This window comes from Rissa tridactyla, chromosome 1, assembly GCF_028500815.1.
Source record: "Rissa tridactyla isolate bRisTri1 chromosome 1, bRisTri1.patW.cur.20221130, whole genome shotgun sequence".
Lineage (NCBI taxonomy): Eukaryota > Metazoa > Chordata > Aves > Charadriiformes > Laridae > Rissa > Rissa tridactyla.
The window spans coordinates 214,616,187-214,634,682 of record NC_071466.1 but is presented as its reverse complement, the minus strand read 5'-3'; the positions used below and the strand labels follow the sequence as shown (position 1 = coordinate 214,634,682).

The window sequence follows — 18,496 nt, the reverse complement described above, 5'->3', positions numbered from 1 at the left end:
ATCATGAACCGGGGGAAGCAAATGATGGAACGCGTAAAAATAAATCTGCTTCCCTGCATCAAAATCAGGCATCATTTCATCTTCAATTTTGCACAGACAGCAATGATAAGGCTGTTGCATTTACAGTGCAATGTGATTCCAGAGAAAAATCCCTATTAAGAGCACACTGAGCACACAGTGAGGCAGGCAGAAGCCAGTAAGGTTAAACACGCATGACTCTCCCCAACAAGACGCCCTGATTGCCCCTTTGGTTTTTTTCGTAGAGTTGCACAAGCAAGTCAGCAGAAGGCCAGTTGGGTGCTTGCTCTTACTGGCCAGAGTGTGCACATGGGCTGTAACAGGATGATAGCTAATGTGATAGACCTTCATGCTCCAATGCCTCCCTGAAGCTTTTTCATGTAGTTCTGCCCCTGAGTCACTGTTTTTAAGGGTGAGAGATGACCACTCTTCTGTCTAGAGGTGCCACAAATTCTCCTACATTACGACACCACCTAATCACCCAACAAGGGAGAGGCAGTAAAAAAAAGTAAAAGAAAAAAAAAGTGCAATGGTTTTAAACTAGAGCAAGGCAGGTTTAGATTAGACGTTAGGAAGAAGTTCTTTACAATGAGGGTGGTGAGACACTGGCACAGGTTGCCCAGAGAGGTGGGGGAGGCCCCATCCCTAGAGACATTCAAGGCCAGGCTTGATGAGGCTCTGAGCAACCCGATATAGCTGAAGAAGTCCCTGCTGACTGCAGGGGGGTTGGACTAGATGACCTTTAAAGGTCCCTTCCAACCCAACACATTCCATTCCATTCCATTCCGTTCAAACGCCAAGTGGGACAGATGCACTAAGATCTCTGACATAATACTGACACCAAAACCCCATTGAAAATCTCTGCTTAAATCAAATCTCTTCAGTTCGGTTATTACGTCTCCTTTAGAAGACACTCTCCTGTCTTTGGTTTATGTGGGTCACACTCAAAGCCCATTGCAGCAAATGGAAATGCTCCTGCTGGCTTTGAGTTCTTTTGAAAACAACCCTGGGTCCTGAGTCAAGACACCATTTAATTACTCCAATTCAAGTCCATCTGCGCTGGCACAGCCTGGTCAACAACTTCACCTCCCTCTGCCATTTCCACCCTAGAACCTATATCTCCAGCACCAGCATGAGATGATCTCCTAATAAAAGAGACCAAAGGATCAGCAGCTTCCCCTGCAGCATCCTCGCCTTTGCATCTGTTACAGCATCTTTGCCTCCTGCTTAATGCAGCAGCGTTCGACTGTGCACAGCCAGATGACTACGGGGAACTTCCCACTAATGAATGTTCATCAAGGGCTTGCAGTGTAATTGAAACAGTAATTGAACTTTGCGATGGGAACGGCATCGAGGCTGCGACGCGGCATTTGGATCAATCTTGTCTCTAGTAATAAACTTGCTGCACTTTAAGAGTGCGTGGCTGTATGAAAACCCAAAGGAAGCAGGAAAATAGGTGCTGGTGCTCACACTGCTGGAGGAAATAATTAGAAAAACGAAATCATGATGTCTGCATAGATTCATGAATGTCTTCATGGTGTTCCTCTGAGCCCTGCATTTGTTCACATATTACACATTGAAGAAGGTCTCTATTTCACTGGGACATGGGGAAGGGAAGAGAATGGGATGAAGGCACGCGATACAGGACACAATCTGCTCATATGAGCGGCTGAGCCTCAATGTGAGGGCCCAGGAGCTGGCATCCCCTGCAAAAGCATTTCCCTCCACGAGAAACATACCAAGGGGTCACTGCTCAGTTTGAACCCAATGAAAGCTGTGCTCTCCAGTGGGCAAAACATTTTTGTCTAATGCCACAAATCCAGCAAAGCAACTGATGTGAGAGCTGCTGAAATCAGTGGCAAGACCGGCATGAAGCGAGCAAGTCATGGATCGAGCAAGAGATAAACACAATCCCCACTGAAATTTCACCAGATCTGGGAAAATCCATTATTTTCACTACTGTAACTGTTCTACAGTGTTATTTGACCCAATAAACAGATCAGATGTGCTTTCCTGCTTGCAAACAATGGTAGATGGGACACAAAAATTTTGGTTTCAAAGTTTACAGCTGCAGCTGCCCTGATGAGCAAGGGAGCACCATGATGTCTGTTCTCCTGCAACACCGCTGTTCCTCTTGTAAGACATATTCACAGCTACCCTGTCCTCCCAGGCACTGCTTCTTCCCGCTGGCAATTGATAACCCTGCCTTCCACTTCCGACACCTTGCTGTTCCATCTGGCCTCACTCATATAAGTGGAAAACAGCTTGTTCAAGACTCATTAGTTTCATTTGCTGCATTTTATGCTGCCATCTTCTCAGACTAAGAAGTGTCCACGAGACTTGAGAGGTTAAAGGAAAAGAAGGGAACAGGGAGATTGGGAATAGGGTGAGAAAAACTCTCCTACCACAAATCTGGGGCACAGTAGAGCAGCAACTCTGCAAAACACTCAAAGGGAAAATTATGGAAAACCTCCCTGGCGAAGTGATTAACAAAAGGGTTTTCCTCAAATTCCTTGGCTGTGCAGAGAGTGTGCGTTTATTACTTGTATAAATTCACACCAGAAAGCTTCAGCTTTAAAATCTAAAATGAACGAGTAAAAATTAACAATGCAGATGATGAGTAATAAAGTAGCAGAAAGTGATGGGATGCGCACAGCCGCGGATCATCCCTGCGCTCCTCTTCCACCACGGGGGAACTATACTGCTGCTCATTAAACGCTCGCCCTCAAGTTTACAGAGTTTTGCTACTGTACAAAGCGTGATTTATTAAGCAATGTTCCCTCATGTCTAACTCGACGCTGCTTAACTACTGCGTCCTGTTTTACGGCTGCAGTTTGGGCTGTCAAACAGCGAAACTGGGAGGGCAACAATGAAAGCTTCAGACGCGCCCGTGATAAATGGTGGGACCCGAGGTCTTCGGCGATGGGCTCCCATGGTAGTTGGGGAGTCTTGCTGCTACCAGAATATAAATAATCAGTTAGAAACAATAGTGTATTAATGGAGTCCAAAAAAACATGCCACAGTTCAAGCCACATTTATTTTACAACTCTGCACTCTGCAAGCAGGGTTTTGTGTGGGTTTTTTTAATGCCTAGTTTTAGCATAATGCTGTGCATACTGTAATCACGTATTTCAACAGCAGCAAAGACTTCTTTTTATTTTTGCAGTCTTTTGCATCTTTTCCTTTTACTACAGATCATTCTGTTCCTGGTATTGAGATATAAAACAAGTGTAAAGCATCTATATATCAGAATCCAAAAGACAAGGAGATGCACACAGGGTTTGGTTTTTTTACAACAAGATGTAAAAAACATCCTTTAAGAAATCAAAAGAGTAAGAGGCAGGGAAAAAGAGATGAGGGAGGGGAGCAAGGTGGGAGTGTGTGGCTCTCTCCCTGCCTCTATCCAGGGTTTTTCAGGACTAGTTTATTTAAAGACCCAAGAAACAGCACTTCCTATCCACTATAATGGACAAGAGTTTAGTGAGCATGGAGTCCCTTTGAAAGTATCACAGCACATCCCATAAAATCTGCATATGAAAGTGAAGGCACCTGGCCATTTAAGAAGGGGAGTTGCCAAAATGGGTCAGATTCCTTGACCAGATGGGTGTGAATTCGACAACAGCCTTAGGGAGAACTGAATTTCAAACAAGTGTTGATTCCAGCTCTTGATTCCAGCTCTTTAACAAAAATATTTGCCGTGTCCAGGCCAGGCTGTGGACGCGCTTCAGCTACCTCGAGTCAGAAGGTAACCAGTTTTCTCAGATGAAAACACCCCAAAACCCGCCACTGCACGCAGCTCTACCAAAAGCAAAGATGCAAAGTCGTACCTGCTCTGGAGATAATCCCAGAGGAGACAATGTGCCCGGGGTGACAGCTCTACGTCAGGGATGGAGAAGGATGACAACCCAGCTCTCCCACATCCCCCACCTCTGCTGCGTCTTGGCACAAACTGCAGTTCTGCTCTCCTCAGATCTGAGATGGACCAAACCACGAGGCTTAGCAGCAAAGACACAAGAAGCCTGAATGGTTTGGCCTGATAAGCTTTAGCTCTTTAGGTAGCAATTGAGTTATAAATCTCTGAGAATCGGATTTATCATGGAGACATCATCTACCATATAATGCTACTTTCACAGAGCTAAACACCACAGAATATCTGCCTTTCTTATATTTTAGAGCAAGCTGCTAGCATAGATGAAGTACTATGGGTTACCTGACAATGTTTTTGCTAACTTTAAGGGCTTTGATTAGAGACCTTTCCTCTTGTACAAATTGCACCGCACATTGTGAGATGCTGAAACGCTTCTTGGGTTATTATAATCAATGCAGCACGATGCTGAAGATGATCTGCCAGGTGATGATGAAGCCATACAGTCAGTATCAATCTGGCTTCCACTGTCTTCCAGCCCCAAAACACTGAGAGTTGAGCATCTTGCAGAGGAGGGAAAGTGACTTTTTGTACAGATCAGGCTTGAGACTTCATCTCATATGGGATCTTTGCAAGAAGCCCTCGTTGTGAGCCCTGTTCCTCTGTCCTTTCCTGAAATCATATTCCCGTTTACTCCTTCCTAGCTGTTTCACGCTGGAAGGGCCAAAGCAAACTTGCATTAATCTCTGAGAATGAGGGTTCACACTGCTTTTGCAGAAACGATCTTGACAGCAGCCTGGATTTAATGCACTTCAGGAGAATTACTCATGAGCCACCATACTGACCCATACATGGGCTACCAGAGAAGACACAGGAGACTTCTTTCCTCCCTCCCACCTCCTGCTACAGAGTTCCCACAGAACAAGCAGGTGTCACCGACTTTAGCAAAGGAAGGACTTGCTCTGTTTCCTCTTGATTCTGCTCTCTGCAGGGCAGCTCTGCAAACTTGGAGCCCAGCACAAGCTTCGTTTGTCCCCATCCCTTCTTCCAGTTAGGAGACTGGGAAACCAACAACATGCACTACTCCTTGAGCTGCAGAATATGATTACGCCTTGCTTTCCACCCAGCTCATCGAGACAACATACCACTGTATTTCCTGGGCCTGTATGTAGCAACTGTTCAAGAAATGCTGCTCCTTCATCAGCCCAATCTCTCAGGGATGCCTTGAAACATCTGGTGGCATCGATCAGAAATGCATAAGCAGAGCTGCACAGTATCTACCAGCATGTGACTGACATCAGGTCTCCCTGAACCATCATGGTAGTTTAACCAAATACATTTTATTTTGCAAATGGGAGGGTTCCAGTAAGATGTTGATTTTTGACTGTGTCAGGGCTGGCAGCACAAGGGACCGCCTTATGCATTCATCAAGAGGCAGAAGTACAGATCTTACAGAGGCTGGTGATGAGCAGGACTATGGGCCACCAGAAGTGCCTTTGATATTTTCATGGTTCTCCAGAAGAAAGCAAAGAAGCATATTACATTTGCAGTTGATGCAGACCCAATTACTATTGATTTCAGAGGGAAACTGAAGCTCTTACATTCATTGCAGATGAAACCAGTAGCTTCAAACAACAGTGTGTTACCTTGCTGGGTAAAAATTAAACTATGTTGTGACAATGATGCATGTTACAACAACTTCATGGTTTGTCGTAGGACCCATCAAAACACTTAAATGAGCATGGCTTTCTGCTCTTGGTGACTTTAAAAATAACACTGCTTTTAAAGTTATAATAATAAGAAGAATCCCTGTGTTGTTCTAAATTATACTTAAGAATTCCTTGCCAAGATGAATTGAGAAAGTCCCAAGAGCAAAACCACATTAAAAACGAGCTCTTCTCTACCTCGTTCCAAGAAAGGTTTTGTCACGGTATTATGCTCTGTGAGTTTTTCAGCACTCTCCTAATACTGCTTGTACGGTGGTGGTGTTCTCCATGGGATGATTGCTTTCTAAAATCTGTACTACAGAGTTATTGCCTGCAAGAGCTCTCTTAGATCAACGAAAGAAATTGTGGAATCACGAAGAGGAGGGATGTGAGCATGTGATGGCCATGGTAAGGAACAGCATATATTGCAGAAGTTTTATGGGTGTAGGTGGAAAAAAAGGAGTGAAAGGGAGAGGAAGGAAGGAATGAGGTTGCAGGGGGACAGGAGATCCCATGAGAGCCTGTTGGAAAACACAGTAGAAGTCCCAGCCACACAAGTCCATTCCCAGGACGGAGGTCTATCACGATGGCAGTGAGGGGGTTTCTATCATCAATAGAGATCATACTCATAAAGTCCACCATGGATGGGAGGGTGGAAGGTCTTGTGGCTCCCTCATGGAAAGAGCAGGGGAAGATAATTCTTAATAACATATTATTGGTCAATGTGTATAAAAAAGAAAGGCTGGAGAAAGCAGTATTGTGCAGAGGATGAAGCACAAAATTCAGATAGCATTTGAGTGAACCACACAAACACAGGAAGCCTTACAGCACATACCTTCAAGGTGAAGCCACATTAATCGTCCTTTAACGGAGGTGATAGAAGCAACACAGATCTCTGCAGGGTTCCTGGGGTTCACTGCCTCCAGCTTCATGTTCTTCGTAAAGCCACGGCTGAAGGATGTCTGAAAGAGTCAAGGACCAACACTGAAGCATGGCAGTGCAGCACTGTATGACTTTAATTAGACTGTCCACTGGGAAGCATAAATTTTGCATGGTTTGCTTCTCACTGGAAGTGCAGGATACACTGAAGAACACAAAGACATCCAGATTCAAAATGTCCACCCTGGACACTCATATAAAAAAACCAATGATGGCAACAAATCAGGAAGCAATGCATTTCATGGTTTACTTCAATCCCTAACTCTCAGAGACTGGGAGGAGGTTAGACCACACCAGCTCCAAGTATATTTGAATGCTTGCCACTGTCAGTGACGAAATACTAGAGAGAGGGCTCCCAGATCTGCTGTGCTTGAGCATCTCTCACCTTGCCAGGAGAAACCTCGTAAAGCAAATAACCCATCTTGCCTGAGACCAGAGAAACTTCTTCACACATTTAGTCGCCCAGATGGACTGAGGCTGGAGAAATTTGAGTACTTATTCAAGTATGTTTTTCTTCAGGGACTACTTTAAGCTCAATGTACAAGGTCCTTCTCTGTAGACTTCAGGTACATAAGTTCATGGGCTGCAGGTGGGTGTAGATGTAGCCAGTTGTGTTTACTGCTATAGCAGTACCTCTGTACACTTAAATACAGCACCAAAAAAACAGGTCTTTCACAGGTTATCTGCGGCCCTCCCACTCTTCTCCAGTGAAGGCAAAGCCAGGCCAGATATTATAGCGATGATCCCCAAATGAGTGGTCACCAGCCCAAATAAGAAACTCAGGACCAAAACGTGGGGTCATGAGCTTGCGAGAATGCAGCACCCCTCATTGTACTACGAGTTTGGGAGCAGCAGTTCAAATCATTCAGGTACCAGTGCTGTAGGCTGACATATGCCTTGGAAAACTGCTTCAGTCTGAGGTTGGCCTGCTGACCAGTCTCTCCGGCTCTTGCCAGAGCCAGGATGGCTCAGCCCCACCGTAACAAACCACAGCTCCTGTTTGTCACCATTGCAGATGATCCCAAGTAAAGAGGGATCCCAAGACCCTAGAACCCCCTCCAAAACCTTCCCCACAAGCCAAGCCTCAAGCTACTCTTCACCTACTTTCATCCTTACCCTCTGTAACTTTCAGTGTTCTCTCTCCCTTCCCTCAAGGTCAGTCCCTTCTCCATATCCCACCACCATCCCTGAAAACGCACTAATGCAACACCTGTGGCCATGCCATAGCTTCCTTTTCTTGCATTGTCCTCCCCTCTGTCCTACCCATTCTGCAACACATCAGCTCCAAGTGCTTGCATCTCTCTGTTTGCATGCAACAGCACAAAAAGGTTCCCCCTCTCGGCTAATTTTGACTAATTCAGATGGGTAATAATTGTCGCTGACTTAAAACGACACCAATCTCTTAGCCAGCAACAGAAAGACAGACTAAAATTCAACCCTTCTGCTATTTGTACAGCACCTAGGACCATGGGCTCTTCACCTTAAACAATCACCAGGAGCCCTTTGTGAGACTAAAAGCTTCTGGATTTGGTCTTTTATTTTCACCAAGAGGCTTTCCAAGAAAGCGCTGCTAGTCTCAAACGTTGCTTGGACCGTCACAAGCCTCGCTCAGCACACAGATCAGCCTCACCCTGCAAAAGCTGCCAATGGCCAGGACTGCAGAAAAGCAGGGTGAGTTTGTTTAAATGCCTTTTATGTTGCCTAACAAGGAAACGTCATTTATCATCACACCGGTTCCTTTCATTGCAATTCGGTGGCTGGAGGCTAATTTATACAGAATCAATGGCAAAACAGTTAGCTGGGAGTTTATTTTACTAAGCATTTGGTCATGTCAATCCAATTCATAACTGCCTCTCCTTGTTAAAAATCCCCCCTGGGGAAATAGTTACAGCATATCCACTTCCAGCATCACGTCTGGCTGCACTAGTGGAAGATGTGCTTGTAATACAGCTTCTATCAAAGAGCCGCTCACAGCCACGAAACAAATGGAGCGACCTGCCGGGGAGGTTGCACAAGCAACAACAGTGAGATTACATCTCTCTGCAGAGAACTGTGTTATCGAGAGTGAAAGACTAACAGACACATGTTCATCTGATGAATGTTTCCTTAAAAAAAAAAAAGAAAGAAAAAAAAAGAGTACTTCGAACTGATTTAATCTCCAGAGGATATTACGCAGAGGCTATTCTCAAGGCTGCCAGTGTTGAGAGCATAGATCCATTACTTGACAAAATGAAGAGAGGTATAAAGAAAAGGGAGGGGTGCTTGCAGAAGAGAAGAAATGCAGCAGTTGTCCTGCTCTGTTGGTGCGATGCAGCATTGTCCAGCTTCCCTCCGCACTTTCAGAAACCTTAGCTTAGAGTCCCTTGAGGCAGAGGGTTTTGCACAGGATGGCACAATAAATGGGGCAAATAAATCCTAACTCTGACTTGATTTCCAGGTCAAACTCTGCCGATGATACAGGTCTTCTGAATTCATCAACAAAAAGTGTTCAAATTCATCAATTCACCGTCAAAGGTCTGTTCCAAGCCAGGCTGCCCTTGGGCCACCACAGACGAGGAGGACCATTTCACAGGCTCCACCATGCCGTGCAAAAACATGGCTAGTGTCTTGTGAGACTGTCTCAATTCTGCTTTTTATAAACGCCCCGTGCCACAGTCTCATAACCGCCAAGTACGGTGGAAGGCTATGTAACATCCAGAGGAACCTGCTTGTCCACCGTTCACCACACCGCTTCATTTCGCAAAGCCTTCTGCGCTCATTTTAGGTACCAACACATTTTCTTTCAGTTATTGATGGGATCTCAACTTCCATCAGTCGATGGGAGCATGAAGAAGAGCCCCAGGTTATTGGAAAAGTCAGAAGGCTACATCTGCCTTTCACCGCATGATGAATACCTGTCGGATCAAGCCATGCCAGACTCTCACTGCCACAAAACAGCCTGCAAAAGACTATTTCCAAAGCTCTGAATATTGATGGCCTCCAGCGTAATGATGGCCTCAAGCTCACTCGCACCTCACTGTTGCTGTAGCAAGGACGCACATGAACTGTCCTGAAGACCAGAGCATCCATGCGGGTTAATCACTCTTCTCACACTCTGAGCTCAACAGTTTCAACCTTAGCTTTTAAATCCATTTGCTTTGGTTAAATGTATCTCTTTGGAAGCCAGAGAAAACACCTGGCATGTGATGGGCCAGATGACATGCAACTTTTTTAAACCCATTTATGTTTTTTTAGTAGCGGTCAGTTGAGATCTTTCTTGTGCTAGGTGCTATACAAAACCAGAGAGGAGATGAAAAGCAGGAAATCTAAATTAATCAGGTAAAGACAAAAGTAATATAGTATTTTTTTCTTTTACAGGGATGGAGTCCTGAAACACTTCTGCAGCTTCTTTCATAAGACAGACTCGTGCTGGTCTAAGGGAAACTGGGAAACTCTCAAAGACTTTCTGCAGCTTTTCCATGCAAGCAACTGTGTCTCACATGGATCGATAGGAGCAATGCAAAGGCAAAAAGAAAGCTTACATTTCTAAAGCACAGGTGAGGCGCTGCCTCCGCTCCACACTGCTTCTGGTAGTCTGCCCAGTCAAAGTCCTGGCCAGAGTAACCTGCAGGATGACAAAACAGAAAGTGCCATCAGCCTCCACGTCACACCAGAGACAGAGCACGAAATGGGCCCCATGGGGACGACCGTTTGTGTTTCAGCATCCCATCCCACCTCAGTGAACCATGCAGTATCAGCAGGCAAGTTCTCTGGATGCCTGTTTATACACTGTGAGAGCCAACGCTTCTCCGGCCCGCACTCATACACCTTCTGGATTTTGCTTTGAAAACTGCATATTTGTTAAAAAGTAGTAAAACATATTTATTTTTCTTATTTTCCCTTTCTTGCGAGCATCTCCCAGGCTTTAATAAACCCATAACTACCAAGAAGTGCTACTGTCCCCATTTTCCCAGTGGGGCTAGTCATGGACTTCTTTCTTTTTCCTTTAGCTATCTAGAAGATGGGGTTATGGGACCAAACATCAAATGTCCCTCAGCAGTGGACAGGGAGAGGGCATGCACAACCAGAAGCTGATCCATCCTCTCCCTCAAAGCATGAGATAAATTCTCCTCTCCCTTCATTGATATAGGCATACCCTACATGACTAACTTTCTGGCAGCTCAGTATATGTGAGCTGAATCCCATCACAGCAAACTTGTTACCCGATTTTGTATGGAAATCTGGAGCAGAGCAGGAAAATGAACACAGATTTCCCAGCTCACAGACTAAAGTCTCAGCAACTTCAGTCTCTGCTTCCAGGAAAAAAAGGGGAAGCAACACTAATTTATATGAGCATCTCTCAAACAGTCCCATCACAGAGAGACAAAACAGACCTCTGCTCATCCGTTCTTCTTACCTGGTTATTTAGGCAATAAACTCTTGAGATAGAGAGGAGGGTTTGCATTTGCTTTTGTTTTGGTTTTTTTTTTGCCTGCTTCTTAGTTTGCGTTTTTACAGTGCTTGAAACCAACGAGCACTAATCCTGTCCAGGGCTTTGTGATGATACTGTAATGTAATAACATTATTGCAGAACTACTCTCACTGGAAAGTTTCAGGAGTCACCTAAAAGCCAAATTCTTCCCTCAGTCTCCCTGCTTGACATCTCGGCCTGGCCTCATTTCACAGAACACCCCTTCATGCTTTTTTCATTGACAGTGAAAAAGGGACACTCAAGATTAGATTGGAATGAATCATTTATGACAATGAAAACTGTGAAATTTTTGTAGGCAAGAAAACACTGGCATACTGAGTGAAGTCACCTATCAGTCACCCAGATCCAAAAAAGAAAAATAAAGTCCCAATCATCCTGCTAAGATGCAAGTATCTGGGATAAGATGGACTTCTAATTCTAGTGACTGCACACATGACAAACAAATTAATGAGATAAAGCCTTGAGCAGAGAGGGTCCTAAAAGATGCCTGCCTCTGTGGGGCATCGAAGTGCATAATAATCAGAAAGCTAGAAAAAAACCACGCACAGAGAAGTGACTTATAGAGATATGTAAATACTTATAGAGAATGTTCATTTTTCATAACAAAAAAAAAAAAATAAATCCTTGACCTGTTTTTTTAACAACCAGTTTCTGCAACAGTATTGTCTTTCTGCTTCTTCTCCATCTCCTTTGTGCTCTCCAGTTATTTGTCTGCCAGATACTTTTCAGCTTCATAGAAGTAAATGGAAAACAGGAGTGAAGCGCACATCATGTCAGAAGGGGATTCATCTGATCACATACAGATGTTTGCGGTGGAGGCGCCTACAGCTGTGCCTATCACCCTGGGTTCCCTGAGGAGTCAACGGAGAAACAGGCAGATCTAGAGGTGACCTGTCCGTCCTCCTGCAGAAGCAGCATAATCTCCCTGTGAAAGTCCTTCTCATTCTCCATTGACTCCAGAAGAAGATAGGTGATAAGCTCAGGTGGGGACAACCATGGCATAGCTGTCTACGTTGCCTTCAGGGACCCAAAAACCCGCCCAACACCCTGCATGTTCTCTCATCTCCAATTTAAACCCTTCATGGACAGGTTTTGAATCTTAATTGCAAGCTACACAAAATCTTGGCAGAGTGGATGGAAAAAGTATAAAAACTCGACTGAGTTGTCATAACACAACCACCTGTTGGCTTGGCCCTGCACCACTGAAATTGCAGGAAGGCCTTTTGCTGTAGACTTCGCCAGAACTCACTTCAGCAGCCCAACGAGGACGACTCCAAGAGGAGCACGCTCAGGAACTGGCTTCAAACAAGGCTGGACCTGTATATGGCCTCTCCACGGAGCACCATGATATGAGCTAAACGTGAACCTCCATTAGCACCTGGCATTCACATACTGTTAACCTTTAAGGCTCAGGCCAAGTAATAACGTTCAAAGCTTTGCTTGCGTGATTCACCTGCTGCTCCCCAAAAGTGTAAAGACTCATTGTGTTTTCTACCTCGACTCTCAGCATGGAAGAGCCCAGCAGTTCAATCGGAAGCAAATATCACAATACAAATGTATCAGAGGTTTTGGAAGTGGCATTTCCTTAGTAAGCCTTACAACTAGGAATGCTACTGAAATGTTCCCCCCCTCCTTAATAGCTCATAAAAAGGAACAACGGTTGTTAGTCTAAAGGGAAGTGGTCTATAAATCCAGCTCTAATAAATATAAACAGCGCTCGTTCAATGTTTATACAGCAGCAGTAAATGGGTATTCATTTTTGGCACTGTACAGGGAAATACCGCTCTCTATTTCTAGTAGCAAATGTTTGAACCTCCTGTTCATGACTCATTTACTGTATGTTTAGCTTCAACAAAGGCCTGATAGGCAAAAAGGCAAGAGAATGGATATCAGACAAACAAAGGACTCTGAACCCAAATACCCCAGCCTGGCGCACTGTTCTGATGAAATAAAGTCAGTCAGTTTTAAAATCAGAAAACCTCCTTGTCAACCATAAATTAACCAAAAAAACCCCAAGCCCAGAGTACAGCAAAGAAATCCTCTTCAAAAAAAGGACTTCTTCCTTTTTTTGCTTCATGCTCCTTCTTTTGCTCCACGGTAACTTCTTGCCTTTCAACAGGCAGAGCCATTTGGGCAACACTAAGTATCGCCAACACACTCCCTGTTAAGGGTGACATTGGTTGGGAACGATTGAGCACTGGGGAAGCAGGAGGCTGGTCAAATCTGCGTGTGAGAAGGGTCTATTCTGGACACCCCAGGGCAGGCAGTGCTGTCCAGGGATTTGGGTGGGAAATGGTGGGATTTACACCTCCTCCTCCTGCAGAACTGCTCATCAGCAGCCAGCTCACACCACAGCCTTCCGCACTTTCACAGCGCCGTGGCCCTCTCCTATCAGTCCTGTTATTTCTTTATCCAAAGCTGGTATTATTCTGCTCAGAGAAGACTGGGTCCCTCAGCAGAGGAATTTGGATGATTTTCACTTTCCCTCTGCTTTCTTTTTCAGTGGTTTGTGGTTTTTTGTTGTTTTGGGGGTTTTTTTTGTTGTTTGGTTTTTTTTTTTTAAATAAATTATTTCAATATCTGATTATGTTTTAGTGACTCAAAGAGCGTGCCTACCAGCGGAAGAGGCTTTTGACACCAAAGGTGCTACGAGGCAGTTTGGGCATGCAGCCCTCGTACACAGTATAAGAAATACAGCAATACATAGCATGCATCTATCTGCCACTTGCCTTATGCCTTTTTTTAATAGCTTCCCTCCAGGATTTCTGATCTGACAGCAGAAAGCAAACTTTATTTTCATCAGGGGAACAAGGGCAGACTTCCTACACCTTCTCAGGAGCCCAGGAGGACCCCAATCACCAGGCATCCCACAGATACCTACTTGCCCCTTAGACTTTACCGGCCAAGTTGAGAAATATCCATATGATGGATGCTACAGACACTTGTAAAAATGTTGGCATTTAAAAGAGAGTTCACATGCACTTGACCCATAAAACACCATCTCAGACAGGCTTTGTACCAGCGTGGATTGGAAATTATTAGGCCATGACCCTGTAAGAGAAATGTCTGGCCTATGGTCTACTTCAGTTAATTAGCTGGCGTGGGGGAAGCTGCATGTGAATTTGGGGTGGAAAAAAACCACAACATTCTATTTACTTTCCTTTTTAGCAACTTTTCCGGCCAACATCAGTGAGTACTTACACAGGCATTATCATTACACCTGGGTTTAAGCAGGAGGGAGCTAAAGCATTCAGACAGCACATTTATTTCAGTAAAAGCAACGGAGTAATCACGGATGCACCGTATGCAGCTGCACGCAGAGGACTCCAGGACTTTGGTGGGAATTTCAGATTAGATGTGCTGAAGAGACACTCTGGATATAGATAAGAGGACTCTGAATCTGGTAGGGAACAATCCTTTACTTCCCTGGGTTTGGCAGCAGCATACTTTTTCCAAAATTAAGACAAATCTGCGTGCGAACAACTTTGTGGGATTTTTTTTTTTTTTCTTGGAAGCATTTCTGTTTTCTCCCAAGCAACACCAATTTTTGGCAAAGGATCAACATCCCGTCCAGCTTCAAAAATCTAAAATTCCAGAGAGCCAACACATTTTGCAAGTGAAGAAATATTGCTAGGGCACCGCAGGTGGCTGTCTGAAATTGCAAGTAATTAACTGCACTGCTACGAAGTTGGGAAATAGCACGGTTGGAGGCTGTTTCTCCTGGCTCTGACCTGAACACTGCTCGCAATTTGCCCTCGGCCTGGGATTTTTTGAGACAGCTAAGGAAATGCCAACATGCTTCTGGGCTGTGAGTTTAGTTTAGACATTTAGATTTAGGAGCTTTGCTTGGCCTTGGTGTTGCGCCGAGGTGGATGCTACGGAGAGATGCCTGGTTTGCCGCTAATATGATATGACTTTTAATGCTCCTTTCGCCCTCTCCACACACAAAGCATCGATAAGATTCATTTTACAGGAATTCATTAAGCTTTGGTGCAGGCTGCTTCAGACTACAAAGCACATGGACATCAATCCACCAGCCAGAGGCATTTGCAGAGATCTTCGTGGGGCGGTGTGAGCCAGAACAGCCCCAGTGACTCAGGAGAGCTGATGCTCTGCAGCGAACAGCGTCACGGTTTTAAAGGCAATAGTAACAAGCAAACTTCCTTCAGAGAACACCCACAAATCACCGAAAAGGAATACGAACCCTTGGGAGGTGTGAGATTGACTCCATTTTTAAGGCACCACTGTATTGGCAAGATCCCTAAGGAATCCGCATGGCAAAGCATTGAGATTTTGCTGGGTTCAGGTCTCAAGTCATCAATGGTCACTTGTAAATAATGATTGTTAAAAACCTAAGGGGTGAAACAGAAGAAAACAAAATCAGAAGTTAAATTTGCTGTAACGTTAGGAAACATGGAAAGCTGAAGCAGTCAGGCTCTGGAATCAAACTGCTCCTGAAAATAACCCACTCTCACCTAATACTTTTCATCAAAGCATTACTACCAAAGAGATCAAAGTCCGAGTTTTAGAGATGGGTAAACTGAGGGAAAGTGCTGGGCTTCAGGATCACTCAGTGTTCCCGCAGCTGAGCAGGGACTGGAGGAGATCCTAGAGACCCCACAGCCTTCCGCTCTCTTGCCTTTGAGAGTGTGCATTAAATATCCCCAGTTATCCCCTCCATCCAGTTGTTTTATTTCAAAAGTTTCGCAGATGTGCTGGGAAAACACGTATACATGGAGGGGAGACAGGGATAAAAGAGGGATCCCCTTTTTCTGCATGGAAGTGGATAGACATGCTCATCCCCATCGGATCTAAGTGCATATTACATACTGGTCATGCTTGTTGGACAGAAACGATCCATTAATTAGGAACACCCATGGATTTTAAACTTATTTCTTAATGTGTTTTCCAGCCAGTGAAGTAACACTCTTGAGTTTTCCTAAATGTGGTGGCAATCAGTAAGAGGGTCCTACTCAAGCTCTTCTCATCCCTCCTTTCTGGAAGCTCACCTTGGTCACTGATGCAGGACAGATATGAAACGGCTCCCTCATATTCACCGCCTCCAGCTTCATTCCCACAGTGAAGAAGTGGTTTCGCAAGTCAGCATGGTCCTGCAGGAAGAAACGGTGAAAAGGAATACACAGTATGTCAGCGCTGTCCATCAAGGAGGGGTTGATACATTTGAAAATCTATTTGAAATGTGTCCATGTGGCTTTTGTCATTTAGCTGATTACCAGACTGACTTCCAGCTCCAACTGGACGCTCCTGGTCCTATGTTCTTTTCGTGCCAATACAATCACAGAAAGAGAGGAGACAGCTTCACTCCTAGAGGACAGATCTGCAGGACCAAGCCAATCATATCTAAAGCACCATGTGTGTCCATCTCATCACCATTGTCTAACTTGAACATAGTCAACAAGGAGATCACCCTTACCAAAATGAGGATCTGTCTGAGAAATGGCTACTTGAAAATCTCCCCTGGGCAAAGCCTCTTCACTTCTGGCAGCTACTACCATCTGAGAGCAAACAGAGGTCCAGATGTATCAGGATTCAACCTGAGGTCTCCCAGGGTAATGCACGACACAGGTGGAAGCAGCCCAGGAAGGCCGTGATATACCCTAATGGATGTCCAGGTCCTGCAGGGCACCAAAACAAGGACCTGGGCTGTTTTTCACGTCCTGAAAGATGGGAAGGTCTTTTCTCCAGCCAGGAGACTCAAAGTGCACCCCCTCCAATGAGCTTGGACCCAAAATGAGGGCAATGAGAGAACACGTTGGTGGGAAAACATGCAACTGTGTTCAAGCACGTGCCCACCACAACGCTTTCACCAGGATCAAACGTGGCTGCACCCAGAGGGTTGCACGCAGCAGCTTTGGGGATGGCAGCAAGAGGCAGTCCCAAAACTCAGAAGCGACCCAGGTTCAACTCCTTCATTTGCCAGCAGTTTAGTGCTTAACATCTATCAAATTACCCCATCTCTCATGATCTCTATCTAATAGTTGCACGAGTTGGCACTCTAATTCCAGAGTAACGATCATATTTTGCGCTCATTAAAGAAAAAAAAAAAAACCACACTATTTCTAAACCAGCTGTGCATTAGCCAACACAAGCATAAAAAGAGATGATGTTATATTTAACACACACATACAGATGACTCCAAAATACATGAAGAAAGCTTGCTATCTAATAAGTGGATAGCAATGTAATTCCCATCTGCATTCATTGCTACACGTTGTATTCTTGTTCTAAAATGATTTTCTATTGATCCGAAGCTGTGTGTCATTGTGCTTTCTTTTCCCAAGAACTGTCTTCACTTGTAGACCTAACAACTTCTATTTTGGGATCTTACATTCCTGCTGCCACTAGAGATAAGGATTTTTACAAGCTCCAAACACAGCTAAACAAATTGCTGTTTTCATCTTGCCAACCTGCAATGTTATGGAGCCTTTTATGCGAGAACCAAAAAGTAGTGGAAAAAAAAAAAATAATCATAATGGGTTTAGTCTCACAGCAAGGGACGTATATACTGATGGGGAAACTGAGGAAGATCTAGCAATAATGGCCCAAAGCCCAGTGAATTAATGGCTGAGGAAGGAGCAGACATTCAGGAGTTTGGGCATCCTGCAGTGTAGCGTAACCATCAGCCATACTTGTGCTTGCTGAAAGTCACTTCCATATCACTAAAGCCCCAGAGAGACAGGAGACCCATTTTTAGCAGCTTTGCTGCTAAAATTTTTCATTGAATAGAAGTCTGAACCAGGGAGGAGAATCTGGCTCCTCATACACAGAGGTTGCACAGGACAGAGATGCATCAGATGGACGGGTTCTCAAAACTGCCATCTTTACTACTGGAAAGGCTTCAACTGGGAAAAGAGGACGGCCGCGAAAATCAGACCTCGACAGCACTGAACTTCAGATCTCTAAAAGCAAACAAAAAGCATCTGGGCTGGAGGGCTGCCTCCTCCTGCATGAGGATCCACACCCGGCGCCGCTTAATCCTTCGGGTGAGGTTGGAAAGAAAAGGCTGCTTTGCAAAACGTACATCTGGAAGCAAGCTTACACTGCAGCATCTCCCCATCAAAAGTTCCAAGATGCAATTCACGCTCGCATCCAGCTTCAATACATAATAAGCCAAGATCCACCAAGTACTTAATCATGTTTATCTTTAAACATGCAAGTAGTTTCATCAACTTTAAGTGATTCATTGATTGAGACCAAAATATATCGAGACCAAACCATATTGCTTCTCATTTTTATTTGAATCACTTTCTTTGGTTCTTCTCCTTCTATTTGTTTTGGCGTCTTTCAAAGGGGGGAAAAAATAATCAGGTAGGAAAAAAAAAAGCTAATAATATTTAAAGCTATTTTACTTCAAAAGCATATCTTCTTTTCTCCACATACCATGTACCTTAGGATCAAATCTCCCTTCTCATTCAGCGTAGCATGTAAATATCTTCCCCATTAAATTAACAGTGAGTGAACCCGCGAAGGGAGTTC

At 44.5% G+C, this 18,496-nt stretch overlaps 1 protein-coding gene across 2 annotated transcripts in view; it reads right to left on the bottom strand.

The window, feature by feature from the left end:
• SFMBT2 (Scm like with four mbt domains 2) overlaps positions 1-18,496 on the bottom strand; it is a 127,367-nt gene that overhangs the window by 33,516 nt on the left and 75,355 nt on the right. For both annotated transcript variants that reach the window (XM_054185975.1, XM_054185985.1), the window contains exons 8-11: positions 16,009-16,110; positions 15,204-15,351; positions 10,050-10,132; positions 6,425-6,551 (exon numbers count right to left, since the gene is read on the bottom strand). In XM_054185975.1, the coding sequence (XP_054041950.1) occupies positions 6,425-6,551; positions 10,050-10,132; positions 15,204-15,351; positions 16,009-16,110 (460 nt within the window). The remainder of the gene's footprint in view (positions 1-6,424; positions 6,552-10,049; positions 10,133-15,203; positions 15,352-16,008; positions 16,111-18,496) is intronic.